General features: G+C 40.0%; 1 protein-coding gene across 2 annotated transcripts in view; it reads left to right on the forward strand.

The window, feature by feature from the left end:
* zc4h2 (zinc finger, C4H2 domain containing) overlaps positions 1-16,500 on the forward strand; it is a 37,658-nt gene that overhangs the window by 6,311 nt on the left and 14,847 nt on the right. Inside the window, exons 1-3 of one of the 2 annotated variants that reach the window (XM_063061411.1) lie at positions 7,004-7,077; positions 10,337-10,508; positions 12,012-12,184. In XM_063061411.1, the coding sequence (XP_062917481.1) occupies positions 10,353-10,508; positions 12,012-12,184 (329 nt within the window). In that variant the 5' untranslated portion in view covers positions 7,004-7,077; positions 10,337-10,352. Of the gene's footprint in view, positions 1-7,003; positions 7,078-10,336; positions 10,509-12,011; positions 12,185-16,500 lie in introns of those variants that run through there. The other variant, XM_063061410.1, reaches the window with a different exon arrangement.

A 16,500-nucleotide genomic window follows, 5' to 3' on the forward strand; every position in this document is an offset into this window, starting at 1 on the left:
TGCATTTCTCTCATTTTGAATTGTAGGTTAGAGAACAAAAGAAAACAAAATGTATTCAGTTGTATGAAGAACCAAAGCACAGAACTTGCCCAATAAGTGGGGGGTCTATTAAAAAGAGCACACTTTCGTCTCTTATACCTGAGATGGAGGAAAGAAAATCTGTCAGATTCATCATTTCAGATCTATCATCCTTGCTTAGTTTCCAGTAGGTGCCTGTAAACATTCAATATAAGGATTTGATCATGAAAATCTTGCTGCTTTGATTGTGCATTGGAAATTATCCGACGCCACTCTACTGACTTAATGAAACTGTAGTGATTAAATGGCAGCATCCCTGAGAGAATTGAAGGAAATGGAAACAGCACTAATAGTTGAGAGAGCTATCTTTAATTTACCTCAACTCATTGAATAAGTTAATTTGTACTACTCTTCCAGTAGTGAGATATATTTTTGCTTAATTATCTCTATATACTGCTGCTTCTTAAATGACCATATTTTTCTTAATTACTGCCTCTTGATGGTTTTTGGACTCAATTTAATACGGTTTTCTCACATTATGTGAGAAAGTCTCTATAATTTGGTTGTGGATACATCAACATTGGATCATGTGTCCACTTGGTCATTGAGGGACTGTTTATCATATTATGTAATGGAATTGAGGTAAATTGAAAACAGAAAGTACTCCACAGATCATTAGACACATCAAAAAGAAAGTAAGTACGTCAGGGAACTGAATGCCAGATTGAACTTGGACCAATTGTAATAAAATTATAATGAAGAATGGTGTAGATTATTTGCATCTGTTCTGGTCTATTGCCAGAATCACTTTCAATGTGAATCCCTGGAAAATGAATAAGCACTTGGATTTGTTCTGCTTTGAATACTGCCATTGTTCACAATCTCCACTCATTGTTCTGTGAATGCTCAATCTTCTATGATCACAAATTTATCACCATCTGCCTTCCCGTTAAAGCCTGTCATAAGCTGACACTGAGATTGTAGGCTGAATTGTACTGAGTTTTGCTGATATCCCTTAGTCAAAATTCCGAAATACGAAAATCTCCGAGATCTGAAATTTTTTTGGCAAGCTGTCACAGATGGAAAATATCACAAAGTGCTCAGAAGGTTCCAAGTGATGTGCAGGTCTCTGCACACCCCAGGTAGTTCTGGGAAGTGACCTCATGTATGTAATGAACAGAAGTTAATGAAAAATAGTGTAAACATAACTTTGCTAGATCAAATAACGACAGCATAAAAAGATTGTTACTTATCTTTCCACCTGTTTGTTTCTTCGAGCTCAGCCGGTGAGTGAACTTGGACCCAACATCAGGGAAAGAACCTTTCTCATCTCCCCGGCGGTTCTACAAGTTCACTGCCCGATGTCAGAATTGTCAGAAGTTATAAGGCCACCGATACAAAAGAACAATCAGTTTGATAACCATTCCGGTCAAGTCAATGGACTATTGATACAGAGAACAATCAGTTTGATAACCATTCCGGTCAAGTCAATGGGCTATTGATACAAAAGTACAATCAATTTATTAGACACTCCAGCCACCTTAATTGAAGAAAAGAATGTCCTGCCTGGTTTGCTGGAGCCACAACTTAATTACAAAGATAAGAACATCCCTTCATCAGGTACTGCTTTTTGTCAAAATCAAAAGGTGTGAAAAGCCCAGAGACATCTATGTGGATCTGGGCGAACTTTAATCAGCTTGCTCCAAAGAGGGCTGCTGTGAGGTATTTATTCAAACACACTGCAGTCACAGACATAGTCAGTACTTAATTCATTGTTTACAGGGATCTTGAGAATCCCCCTTTCCCTTAAACTTTATCAATAGAACACTGTATAAAACGAAAAATGAAGATCGCGATCATATATTGAATGAGTGAATATATGCTGGTTAACGGTATGCTGAGCATCAAACAAGCAAAGATCTATCACTACAGATGGAAGATAGGTAATTATCAATATTCAACAGGTTGGTTGTAGAAATTCAAGAAAAGGCTTGGCATTAATTTTTTTAAAGAATTTAAACATTTTGAAGATGAAGTATCTGCTGATCACAAAGCAGCAGAGAAGTTCATTGCTGAGATAGTCGCTGGTGAAAATCTACACCAGAACAAGTCTACAAAGCTGATTTAAAAAATATATACCTTCCGTAAAACCTAAACAAATTAGAATACAAATACATTGTACTGTAACCTATTTAATCAAAATACGGCTTCATAGGTGGAGATTGAAAAGTTGCTGTGGCTTGTTGTTCAACATTGATTCAGTATTCTCCTGATGCTGTTTTTGTTACCTTGCACACATATTTTCATTATACTAATGGTACATAATAATTTTTACTGTTAAGTACATAAACAAATGTAAGACAAAAGACTGCTTACCGGTAGAACATAAATTCAGAGCCGGAAATGATAGCGATCCCAAGCTCTCTCATTATATATTCCAAAATCCAAAACACTGTTGGGTCAAAGCATTTCATGTAAGAAGCACTCAATTCTACACTCAGATTAGAACCACAGCTTTCGGCTATTTACGTGGAAGTCCTGGATTTTCGCCAGTGAGGTGTACAATGTGAAGTTGTAGTAACTATTTGGCATGTTTGAAGAGGTGAGTTGGTTCTCCCTATGACTGGGGTCCCCATAGAGATCAGTGGCAAAATTCAGTCTTGCTGCAATTTCCCCATAGGTCCAAAGGTGTAATCCCCTACTAGGACCTGCACCATGTCAAAGCAGGCAACGACTGTACAATAAGTCCAGGTACGACCTACAGAAGGCTATTTTAAGAGCGAATAGACAATTCTGATTGAGGTTAGAGGTGGAATCCGATGCACGTGAGCTCTGGCAGGGTTTGCAGGTCATTACTTCCTACATAATGAATGTAGGAAAGCTAACATAACAAGTATCTGTGATGCTTCACTCCCAGATGAGCTGAAAGGCTTTTATGCACGCTATGAAAAGGAGGATAAAACTACACCTGTTTGAATCCCTGCAGCATCTGGTGACCCTGTGATCTTTGCCCCAGAGGCTGATGTCAGAGCATCTTTCAAGAGGGTGAAGCCCCGCAAGACGTCAAGCTCTGACGGTGTACCTGGTAGGGCTCTGAAAACCGGTACCATCCAACTGGTGAGAGTGTTCAAGGACATCCTCAATCTCTCACTGCTGCCATTGGAGGCTCCTACGACAGTCATACCAGTGCCCAAGAGAGTTCGGTCAGCTGCCTCAATAACTATTGCCCAGCTGTACTTGTATCTACTGTGACGAACTGTTTTGAGAGGTTGGTCATGGCTAAGCAAGACCTGGGCCCACTGCAATTTGCCTATCGCCACAATAGATCTATAGCCATTGCAGTCTCAGTGGCTCTCCACTTGGCCTTGAATCACCTGGACAATAGAAATACCTACGTCAGGCTGCTGATTATTCATTACAGTTCAGTGTACAATACAATCATACCCTCAGTTCTAATCAACAACCTCCAAAACCTAGGTCTCTGTACCTCCCTCTGTAACTGAATCCTTGACTTGCTCACCGGTAGACCACAGTCAGTGCAGTTGAGAAGTAACAGTTCCTCCTCGCTGTCAACACTGGCACACCTCAAGGATGCTTGCTTAGCCCACTGCTTTACTGCCTAGTCTCATGACTAGGCACAGCTCAAACACCAGCTATAAACTTCCCGATGGCACAACTATCGTTGGCAGAATTTCAGATGGTGGCAAAGGGGCTTACAGGAGTGAGATGGATCAGCTGCTGGAGTGGTGTTATAACAACAACCTTGCACTCAATGTCAGTCCGACCAAGGAATGGATTGTGGACTTCAGAAAGGGGAGGTCAGGGGATTACATGCCAATCCGTATTAAGGGAACAGCAACGGAAAGAGTGAGCAGTTTCAAGTTCCTGAGTGTCAACAGCTCTGAAGGCCAATACTGGTCCCAACATATTGACAGAATTACAAAGAAGGCATGATTGTGGCTATATTTCATTAGAAGTTCGAGGTCACTCTCAAATTTCTACAGAAATTCTATAGAAGGAAGTCTAACTGGTTACATATCATCTGCGATGGAGGGGCCACTGCACAGGATCTGAAAAAGCTGCAGGAAGTTGTAAACTCAGCCAGCTCCATCATGAGCCCTAGTCTCCCCAGCATCGAGGACACTTTCAAAAGGTGATGCCTCAAAAAGGCGGCACCCATCATTAAGGACCCCTATCACCCAGGACATGCCCTCTTCTCATTACTACCATCAAGGAGGAGGTGCAGGAACCTGAAGACACACGCTCAACGTTTCAGGAACAGCTTCTTCCCCTCCGCCATCAGATTTCTAAATGGACAATGCATCCATTTCTTTTTCTTTTTTTTCATTACTTAATTTATTTCTCATATATCCTTACTATAATTTATATATATTTTTTATTATTACATATTATGTACTGTTACCGCAAAGCAACGCATTTCACAGTGTATGGCAGTGATATTAAACCTGATTCTGATTTTGAGTTGAAATCATGTTGATTGCATTGGGAATTGTATTTCCATGGCATGTAATAGAAATGAAAATGCAGATCACTTTTTAAAAAGATAACTTGACTTTTAATGTTTTTAATTGTTTTAAGTGTTATAAAATTATAATTCTTCAACATTTTTAATACCTTTTTAGGGGAGGGAATGTCGACTCAGACCATGAGAGGCCTGCGTCGGGCATTTTCATGCCTTACGAGGTGCAGATTGGAAGTCTTAGCGAACAATAAAATCAATAAACAACACACTTCAAATACTGCTTTTCTTCAGCAAATGTATTCTAATTCACTCTGTCAATTTATGTAACCAAGAATATATTTATCCTGAAGCAGGTGAAATAAAAAATAACACCAATAGAATTATTCAATGTTGGTACAGGTTGCTTATCACTCTGTGAACTTTGAGATGTGTTAAAATATTTGCTTAGATTTTGTAATGTTTTAGCTACTTTTGTCAAATGTAGTTCGTGTGAAGCTGAATAATTTTGGCAAGATATTTTCACTTCACAACAATTATACCATGAGAGCAATGCAAATAAGTTTATACATGGCAAGGTAAGATATTGATAGTAGAAAACAAATAAAATGTTTTAATATTTCTTAATTGTTTATTTAAATTTTTATATTTAAAATTATTAAACTTATGTAGTATTTGATTCTTTTTTCTGTGACAAGCTGGAGGAACTGATTTTGAAAGTGTAATGTAAGCAAAAATAGTGTTGGAAATACTCAGCTGGTCAGGCAGCAGGTGTAAAGGTGTTAAAAGTGATTTGCATTCTCATTTCTCTTCCATGGCATAGAAATAGAATAAACATGCATCTTTAATACTTTCGGTTAAGATGTCACTACTGAACATGTGCAATACATTCCGGTAGTTAAAAAGCTAAGAAATCCCAGCTAAAAACGTCACTAAGTATGCCTTTTCTGAGGTAAATTGTGTTAAATTATTGCCTCAGACAGTGAAGGGGCGAGCGACGGTGAGGAGGGTTTGGGGGATCAGCTGAAATGGCGTGTTGCAGAGTCATTGTAGATGGAGTTCGGATGCTCATTCAGTTGGTGCAGGTGTGAAGTTAGTTTACTCTGGGCGCCAAGACAAATTGGAACTTGGGCCCGGGAGATTTGGTGGTTATACAACTGGCCTGGGTGTGAGGTTGGGTTGCTCTGAGTGCCAAGTTGATTTGAAGAGCTTGAGGGCGACTTTGGGCTGGGCGATGAAACCTAAGCTCAGAGCGAGTTGCTGGGTGGCGTCACTGGCGTGGTCTAGGTCTGGAGCCTTTCGCTGCAGTGTTGCCTGGGTCTTAGTGTGAAGTATGATTTGCCGTTTAAGCAATTTAAACACTGGCCCAGAGAGCCGACTTCGCTTGCTCTCCGCGATCTTTACTCCTCTCTCCAGGGCGTCAGAACATTTTGCTGTTCCGTTGTTTGCTCAATTTAAACACTGGCCCAGATAGACTGAAAAGACAGGGTGTTGGGATCGAGGGCAAGAGGTAATTTTGTTTGTTCTCTGCGATAGTCATCTCCAAAGCACTGAGGCTAAGAAGACTGCCCCTGCTGCTGTGCTCTATGCCTGCTAATATGATGAACTAATAAGTGAGGTTTTGGGCCTACTCTGGGCTGCTTTGAGGTCTGGGTCTGAGGACTCAATTTTGGTTCGGAATGCTGTTGTTCACTTCAATTGTTTGCATGATTTGTCTTTTTTTCTCTTGCACCTCAGGTGTTGGTCTTTTATTTTTATTCTCTTTCTTTAATTGGGTTCTTTTGGGTTTCCTGCTTTGTGATTGATTACCTGTGAGGAAGCAAATGTCAAGGTTATATGATTTATACATTCTTTGATAATAAATGCACTCCAATCTTGAATATTTCAAGTTAGTAACTTCCATTTGAACTTCTTTTGTGTAGCTTTATAAGCCATGCAGAAAAAATGCTTGACCAAACAATTAATAAGCAGTTTTTTAAACTTAGTCAGCAGGTATAGCATTGACTAAGAAATTATTTGACATTAACTTCACTAATAAGCAACAGACCTCAGTCATAGAATGGGGGTTACCACACAAATTGTATGAAGATCAGGCTCGACTCTTAAACAGAATCTAAAAACCTGTGACCATTGAATCAATTTGTTTTAGCTGTTAAAGCAATAAACGATGCAGCAAGCAGATAAATAAGTTGAACTGTTCTGTAAAAGCTAGCCGACTGGCTTCTGCAGCCTGTTTTAGTTCTAAAGGAATAGCTTTTGTGAGACTCCAAATGAGGGGTGGTAGGGGGTGGCAGAATTTCAGTTTTGGGAAAGAGGTTTTTGAAGTTTGAATACCAATAGATAGCAGCCACAGCTTTACCACTACAGTAAAGTGCCATTCGATTTTACTGTCAGTCCACTCCAACCAGGAAATGGATTGAGATTGGACAATTGCATTTTGTTATGGGAAGCACTAGTCTGGAACATCTCACTGAGACTTTGTATCGGGTCGCTACCTATGTCCCCTCTAAGCTGTGTGCGTGTGTGTGCGCACAAGTTTTTCAACCAGCGCACAAAGGAAATTAATGTGCGCACAAAAGGTTAGTTACCTAAAATAATGTAGTAATTAATAATTATACTTATTGAAAATAAGCTTTTAGCTAAATGTTTCTGTTAACTAGTCGGTTTTTCAAATACCACAATGCACGTCACTAATTTACGTCACCTCACCTTTCCTTTTCCGGTTTGTAGAGCTGCATCACGGCGGCAGCCATCTTTGGCGGACAGTGTTCATATCGTAAAGTTTACAAAGATCTGTTTCAAATCCTGTAGATAGCTTACTAAGTTTTTATTGAAAAAGATCAGTCAAATGACCCTGTGGCTAAATACTGTCAAAATAAATTGATAAACATCACATACAAAGTAGCTTTACAGGTTTTAAGTGATGTCTTTGATGAACTGGCTGCACTGTGCAAGATTCTGCAAAAGAGTGGCCTGACACCAATTGATTCACTTCATTTTGCGCGAGGTAAAATTAACAAGATAAGAAAGCAGTATCTGGGAGACAATGTTGCATGGAGTGACAAAGTTAAAGTTTTGCTAAGCCAACAACGTGAAGAAAATGTCACAGTACATATAAGTTCACTGTTGACTTTTATAAATAGTCTTTGTGTTAATTTAGAAGAAAGGTTTCCTTAAGATGAGGTACAGGAATGGTCAGCTTTTGATCTCTCCGCAATTGCAGATTGTGTCTTCACATTTGGCGATGAACAAGTTAATGTCTTATGACTAAAGTATCATGATTCTCTAGCTGAAAATACTGTAATAGTTAGACAGTTTAATGATTTCAAATTTTCTGTGCAAGAAAAAATTAAATCCAAATGATTTCAAACTTTGCTCAAATGGTGACATTTGTACTTCAAAATGAACAGTTTTGTGACCTTGCACAGTTGATGGACATTGGGGGAACCTTTCTTGCAACTAGTGCGGACTGTGAGCGAGGTTTTAGCCTAATGAATTAACTCAAAAACAAGCTGAGAAACTGTTTAGGTGAATGTCATTTGGATATGTTAATGAGAATCAAAAGCTATCAATTGGATGGAAGTTCTATTAGTCTAGATAAGAGTTTACAAAGAATGGGTAAATGCCAAAGACAGGAAAGAGAAAAAATAACTCAGTGACTTAAATATGTATGTTATTTTGTTGTTATTCTGTCCAGTTTTAAGTCAAATATTTTGTAAACCTACATAAACTGTGCAATGCATGCATTCAGTGCGCACATACTTTTGTTGCAGGAAAAAATTTTGCACAACGTAAGATTTTTGTGCACACTGACTACTAAAAGTTAGAGGGAACATTGGTCCCTACAGATGTTTTTGTCACCGAATTCTAGAAACCACACAGGAAGCTGGAAGGAATTTGTTAAATATTTCGTTTGTAAGTCAAGCTGTGGTTTTGCTTCATTGGTGAGCAGTTCATAACTTAAAGCCCTGCAGCCAGGGTATTCAAACAACTGAAATCAACAGGGAAAGAAGCACATGTATAAGAAGAACAGTGAATGGGGATTCAGTGAACTGAATTTCCAGGCTGCAAATATTCAACAAACCTCTTTTTAGATCCCTGTGAATAAACAGTCTGCAGTGACCTGGACTGGACTCACACAGTTTCTGCACAATGCACCATTGTCCGTCAGTTTTTCAGGGTACTACTTAATTGGAGTTTTCACTTTATAAATATTTATTGTAGGTTGGCTTCCATTTTATCAGAGGAGGTAAAATCTGTAGGAGCATGTTGTGGGAGGACAGTTGGTACTTCTTAGAACCAAATTAAGTTGCTGATGCAAGCTCAACACCAAGACCTAAGCATGTATTTTTCTCTGATGTACTAGTGCAGTGGGGGAGGTACTATTCTTTTACTAAGATTATCCTGATTAACTATTAGCTAGACAGGTTACTTCAGGTAGATTTTAAACATCATTGCTGCCCTAAGTTGTCTCCTGTAAATGTTGATGCAGGAATTCTACATTGTTCAAAGTACGAAGTCAATTTATTATCAAAGTACACATATGCCACCATATACAACCCTGAGATTCATTTTCTTGCAGGCCTTACAGAGTAAGTACAAAGAAAACCAACAGAATCAGTGGAAGACTGCACCCAACTAGTAGGACAAACACCATTGTGCAAAAGACAATAAAACTGAGAATTTAAGGAAAAGAAGGGGGGGGGGGCTTGGGGGAACAGGCAATAAACATCAAGATCATGAGATGAAAAGTCCTTGAAAGTGAGTCTATAGATTGTGGGAACAGCTCAAGTGATGGGGTGAGTAAAGTTGAGTGAAGTTATCCCCTTTGGTTCAAGAGCCTGATGTTTGAGAGGTAATAACTGTTCCTGAAATCGGTGTGTGGGTCTTGTGGCTCCTGTACCACCTCTTTAATGGCGGCAGTGAGGAGGGAGCACGGCCTTGATGGTGGGGGTCCTTGGTAATGGATGCTACTTGCCTGTGAAAGTGCTCCATGTAGATGTGCTGAATGGTGGGGAGGGCTTTACCCGTGATGGACTGGGCCGTATCCATTATTTTATTTAGGCTTTTCTGTTCAGGGGCAATGGTGTTTCCATACCAGGTTGAAGTGCATCCAGTTGGTATACTCTTCACTGCAGACCTATAGAAGTTCGTCAAAGTTTTAGATGACCCACTTAATCTTCACATACTTGTAAGGAAGTAAAGAAGCTGCCGTGCTGCCTTTGTAATGGCACTTGCATGCGGGACCCAGGACAGATCTTCTGAAATGATAACACCGAGGAATTTAAAGTTCTGGTTTCCTCCTCCTATCAGCTCGTTGGTCTTGCTGACATTGTGTGAGAAGTTGTTGTTGTGGCAACACTAAGCCAGATTTTCAATCTCCCTCCAATATGCTGATTCATCACCAACTCTGATTCGGCCAATGATTGTGGTGCCGTCAGCAAACTTAAATATTACTTATCTTGTAATCTTTTCATTAATAGCACTAATATTACCTCTTTTGTGGTATTTAATGGCCTGGGTATCATAGTTAACCCTGGTGATTCATATTAATATCTGTAAATAGGATCTGCCCAGTAGGATCAGCTGTCCTTCCCGAACTCGGCAAATGTGGTATCAGATGAGGAAAGCCGTGTGGACTGCGACTGCACTAGGCCATGAGATGAGCTCAAACACATTAGCTTCAATAAAATAGTTTTCTTCTACTGTAGGTGGACAAAAGCTGATTTATTTTACAAAAGCTTTAGTATGCTATGAGAAGTTGTTCAGAGAGCTGTGAAACAAAATTATCAATATTGCTAGATTTCTGAAGCCTTAAATGTTCATGTGAAATTGCAGGGCTAAGACAGTGCAAATGGAAAAAATTAAAGCTCGGTTGAAAGCTGAGTTTGACGCACTGGAGTCTGAAGAAAGGCACTTGAAGGACTATAAGCATGAAATGGATCTCTTGCTGCAGGAGAAGATGGCTCATGTCGAGGAACTCCGACTGATCCATGCAGATATCAATGTGGTAGGTTGGAGGCATGTTAACATTGGGTTGAGTTTTATTTGGTGAAAATTGCAACCGTTTGAGCATTAATTGTAGAGCATTAGTTGTAAAAATAGGACCATAACAAAACTGGGCATTGAGGCGATATATTATTGAAGTCTGTGAATATCAAGCAAAATAGGTAAAAAAAAACAAATTAAATCTGTCTCAGTTTATTTTCCATCCATTTGCAACAATGGGTTCTAGCCAGGTGCTCAAGGCAGCATTTAAACTAAATAGTTTAATTTCTATTTGATAGTTTATTTTTAAATTTAGCAGTCAATTAATTTGTTCCAAAAATAAATTACTGCAGCTCTAAAACAGCAAATGCTATTTAAACAAAAAATTCAGCAAACAAGCTCTATTCTTTGTGGTGAGAAATAGAGAACTAATATTGACTTCTTATCAACTGAAAATATGCTTCTTGCCAATTTCTCCACTAAATTTGTTCAAAGCAGTGAGTCTGTCTGAAGCATTAGGAATGGGAAAATTAACCTAACTTGCATCTTGGATGGTAGAGATCAGTCTCACCTGCGCACAGAAGGAGTTGTCAGTTCCACGCATTTTTTTGTAATTGCTTCCAAAGCTTTTGGTATTATATACCATTACCCACTCACTAATAGGCGACTCCACAAGAAAAATGGCACAGGGGAAAAGATACTTGTTAACACAGTGAATTCCGGTTAACTGAGATACATTGGGACCAATACATTTTTGCTCAATTAAACTGATGTCCCAGTTAGCCGAAATCTCATGGAAATAGTTAAAAAGGTATAAAAAAGACAAACTGAGTAACAAATTATGTATTTAGATGAAATACAGAACAAATTAGAAACTACCATTGTACTACAGCACTGTAAAACTGTGCATTAGTTCCTAATAGTTATCGACAGAGAAAGTCATCCAGTGTTCACAATGAACCGAATCAGCACAGACACCTGGAGCAGATAATGGACTGCCTTCCTACAATGCTATCGACGATTGCATCCTCTAAATCTTCACTTTTAATGTAAAATTCAAGATGCTTGTTGATGCCTTTGAATTCTTCATAGTTCTTAACTTGTTGAAATGGTGAAAGGGTTTCACTTTTGCACCTGGCCATTTCTGGCATCTCCAAGCCTGAATATTTTACTGCTTACTTCCCACCAACAATCAGCGCCACAACACTGTGTTTGAACACAAACACGCACAACTGATACCATTTAAAAACTGTTCACTCAAAGCATGTGTGGTGTCTAATAGCCACATAAGTGTGCGTGACTGACGCTAGTTGGAACCTGTTCAGCTACAATGTCCTGCCCCAATTAAATAGCATAGCATACCAAATAAATGAGGGAAATCCCAACAATTTTCTTGATTAGTTTTTGTTTTTTTTTTAAGCATTGTCTCCATTATCAGGTGCCCCGATTAACCAATAGCTGAATTAACCAGAATCCGCTGTAGTATCATTCACTTCCACTAAGAATTTTCTTCTTCATTTTGTAGATGGAAAATACAATAAAACAATCTGAAAATGACTTGAACAAACTTCTTGAATCTACACGGCGTCTGCATGAGGAATACAAGCCCCTTAAAGAACACGTGGATGCCTTGAGAATGACTCTAGGTCTGCAGCGATTACCAGACTTGTGTGAAGAAGAAGAAAAACTTTCTCTTGAGTAAGCATCTTTGATTTGATGGACTATAACTTTTAGGTATTGACTGACTTAGAGGTAATGGTAACAGGCCCTTTCGGCTCAATGAGCTTGCGGTGCCCAAATATTCCCATGTGGTCAATTGACCAATCAAGCTTTTAACCTGTACGTCTTTGGAAACTGAAACACCTGGAAGGAAACCCACACAGTCATGGGGATAATGTACGAACTCCCTATGGAGAATTGCAGATTTGAACCCAGGTTTCTGGCACTGTGACAGTGTTACGCTAGCCACTATGCTACTGTGCCGGCCCGTTATTTGTTACTCGTTTGTCAGTGAAGTGAAAGAAGTATGTGCAGTACAAAGTATCACCCATTTAGCAAAAGTGACAAAAAAAAGACTTTTAGTTCCCAAATATAGCTTTTCTGAATGTTATCTGGATCCCCCTGCTGTCTTTGTGTTGTCAAACACCTTAGCCAATAGAATGGCCTAGAGGTGTTTGCTGTTACAGATTGCAACCTTCAACCCATCTGTGCACTTAGAATTCATTGCCGAAGCAGTCTATTTTCACCACCAAAATATCACTTATTCTCTCCTTATTTCAGCCCACCTGCCATTGAAATCATTATTACTGCCTTCAACATCTTTATTAAGTAGAACTTAGAACAGAACAGAACTGGAACAAGGCCACAGTCTGTACCAAACTCATTAAGGCAGTAATCAAATGCCCAACTAAACTAATCCTTTCCACCCCCACAATGTTCATATCCATTCATTTTCTGCACATGCGTATGCCTATCTAAGAGCCTCTTGAACACTCCTATTGTATTTGCCGCCACCACTACCCCAGTAGCGCATTCCAGTGTCACCACTCTCTGTGCAAAAAAAAAACCTTGCCCTGCACAACTCCTTTGAACTTTCGCCCACTCACCTTAAATGCATGTCCTCTGGTATTAGACATTTCAATCCTGAGCTGTCACCTTCTTCTCAGGATTGAAATCCTGGAATCATTCTAGTGAATCTTCTCTGTACCCTCTCTAACGTCAGCACATCCTTTCTTAAATAAGGAGCCCAAAACTGTCCACAGTACTCCAAGTGAGGTCTTACCAGCGCCTTATAGAGCCTCAACATCACATCCCTGCTCCTATACTCTATTCCTTTAGAAATGAATGCCAACATTGCATTCACCTTCTTCATCACCGACTCAACCTGGAGGTTAACCTTAAGGGTATCCTGCACAAGGACTCCCAAGTCTCGTTGCATCTCAGAACTTTGAATTCTCTCCCCATTTAAATAATAGTCTGCCCGTTTATTTCTTCTACCAAAGTGCATAACCATACACTTTCCAACATTGTATTTCATTTGCCACTTCTTTGCCCATTCTCCCAATCTATTCAAGATTCTCTGCAGACCCTCTGTTTCCTCAGCACTACCGGCCCCTCCACCTATCTTCATATCGTCAGCAAACTTAGCCACAAAGCCATCTATTTCATAATCCAAATCGTTGATGTACAATGTAAAAAGAAGCGGCCCCAACATGGACCCCTGTGGAACACCATTGGTAACCGGCAGCCAACCAAAATGGCATCCCTTTATTCCCACTCTGTTTTCTGCCAATCAGCCAACGCTCTATCCATGTATGTAACTTTCCCGTAATTCCATGGGCTCTTGTTAAGTAGCCTCATGTGTGGCGCCTTGTCAAAGGCCTTCTGAAAATCTAAATACACAACATCCACTGCATCTCCCTTGTCTAGTCTATTTGTAATTTCCTCAAAAAATTGTAATAGGTTTGTCAGGCAGGATTTTCCTTTAAGGAAACCATGGTTCTGCCTATCTTGTCATATGCCTCCAGGTACTCCGTAATCTCATCCTTGACAATCGACTCCAACAACTTCCCAACCACCGATGTCAAGCTAACAGGTCTATAATTTTCTTTTTGCTTCCTTGCCCCCTTCTTAAATAGCGGAGTGACATTTGCAATCTTCCAGTCCTTCGGAACCATGGCAGAATCTATTGACTTCTGAAAGATCATTGCTAATGTCTCCGCAATCTCCACAGCTACTTCCTTCAGAACACGAGGGTGCATTCCATCTGGTCCGGGAGATTTATCTACCCTTAGACTATTCAGCTTCCTGAGTACTTTCTCTGTCGTAATTGTGACTGCGCACACTTCTCTGCCCTGACACCATTGAGTGTCCGATATACTGCTGATGTCTTCCTTGGTGAAGACTGATGCAAAATACTCATTCAGTTCCTCTGCCATCTCCTTATCTCCCGTTACAATTTCTCCAGCATCATTTTCTATCGGTCCTATATCTACTTTCACCTGTCTTTTACTCTTTATATACTTGAAAAGGCTTTTAGTATCCTCTTTGCTATTATTTGCTAGCTTCTAATGACCTTCTTAGTTTCCTGTTACAAGCTTTAAAAACTCCCCACTAATTTTTGCTTCCTTGTATGCCCTCTCCTTTGCTTTAACTTTGGCTTTGACTTATATTGCCAGCCACGGTTGCATCCTTTTTCCATTGGAAAATTTCTTCTTTTTTGGAATATATCTGTCTTGCACCTTCCTCACTTCTTGCATAAACTCCAGCCACTGCTGCTCTGCCGTCCTTCCCGCTAGTGTCTCTTTCCAGTCAACTTTGGCCAGTTCCTCTCTCATGCCACTGTAATTTCCTTTACTTCACTGAAATACCATCACATTGGATTTCGGCTTCTCATTCTCAAATTTCACAGTGAACTCAATCATGTTATGATCACTGTCTCCTAAGGGTTCCTTCACCTCAATCTCTCTAATCATCTCTGGTTCATTACACAATACCCAATCCAGTACAGTTGATCCCCTAGTGGGCTCGAGAACAAGCTGTTCTAAAAAGCCATCTCGCAGACATTCTACAAAGGAGTCACACAGGGAGCAATCCCTGCAGAAACTGGGGGGAGGGGGGAGGGAAAGATGTACTTGGTGGTGGGATCCTTTTGGAGATGGCGGAAATTATAGCACATTATGTGCTGAATGTGGAGGCTGGTGGGGTGGTAGGTAAGGACAAGAGGAAGCCAATCCCTGGTGGAGTAGTGGGAGGATGGTGTGAGGGCAGACGTGCATGAAATGGTAGAGATGCAGGTGAGGGCAGCATTGATGATGGAGGAAGGGAAGCCCCTTTCTTTGAAGAAGGAGGATATCTCCTTAGTTCTGGAATGAAAAGCCTCATCCTGAGAGCAGATGTGGCAGAAACAGAGGAATTGAGAGAAGGGGATGGCATTTTTGGAATGAAGAGCCTCATCCTGAGATGTAGAATGAAAAGCCTCATCCTGAGATGTGTGTTTGCTTGGACTTCTAGCATCTGCAGATTTTCTCTTGTTTGTGATCCGTACTCAAGATGGCTAGTCTTGAGCTAAATGATAAAATGGATACCCGAGACTTGTTCTTCCAGCAAGGGGCAGAAGGTGCAACAGAATTTGGTTTGTCCTGTGCTTGAAAATAGGCCATACAACGCTTGGCATTTTCCTGAGACTAATTTGCAAGCTTTGCATAGTACTTGTGAATGCAAAGTCTATGAATGTTGTTGATGGATATGAGAAAAGGATGTCTGTATAGGTTCTCCATAGAGTTCTGTGAGGTGCTGGAGAATTGCTGGAAACTATAGAAATATGTCGTAGCAAGAATTAATGTCTTCAGGAGAAAGCATGTAAATTTGGCCTTAGAAAATGAATTGCTTGATGCTTTCAGAATTATATTTATTCAAGGTGAAGTGCAGAAATTTCATACGGCTATTGAGAAACAACTCAGAAGCTATTATAAGTAATGGTAATGCAGGTTTAGTACCCCCTTATCTGAAATTTCAAAATCTGAAAACCTCTGAAATTCAGATTGATTTTTGAGCATGGACATGACGCCACAAATGGAAAATTCCACGAGACACTGGGAAGGTTCCCAGGCGATGTGCAGGTCTCTGTGCGCCACAGACAGTTCTGAGAAGTGTCCTCGGATAGTAAACAGAAGACAATGAAAAATAGAAAAACTGCATAAAGCAAAAAGCGAACTCCTCATTTGTGTGTCGCCAGTGTCAGAGTGAACATATGCCGCTTAACGGTATGCTGATCATGAAACAAGCAAAAATCTTTCACGACAAACTGAAAATTGAAGGTGATTGTGAATATTCGGCAGGCTGGTTGCAGAAATGTAAGAACGGGCATGACATTAAATTTTTAAAGCATCTGCTGATCACAAATCTAACAGCAGAGCAAGTCTACGATACTGAATGTTCTCATACCTTACATAACAGCATTAAATTTTTAAAGCATCGCTGATGAAAATCTAACTTCAGAACAAGTCTACGGT

Source organism: Mobula hypostoma, chromosome 10, assembly GCF_963921235.1.
Source record: "Mobula hypostoma chromosome 10, sMobHyp1.1, whole genome shotgun sequence".
Taxonomy (NCBI): Eukaryota; Metazoa; Chordata; class Chondrichthyes; order Myliobatiformes; family Myliobatidae; genus Mobula; species Mobula hypostoma.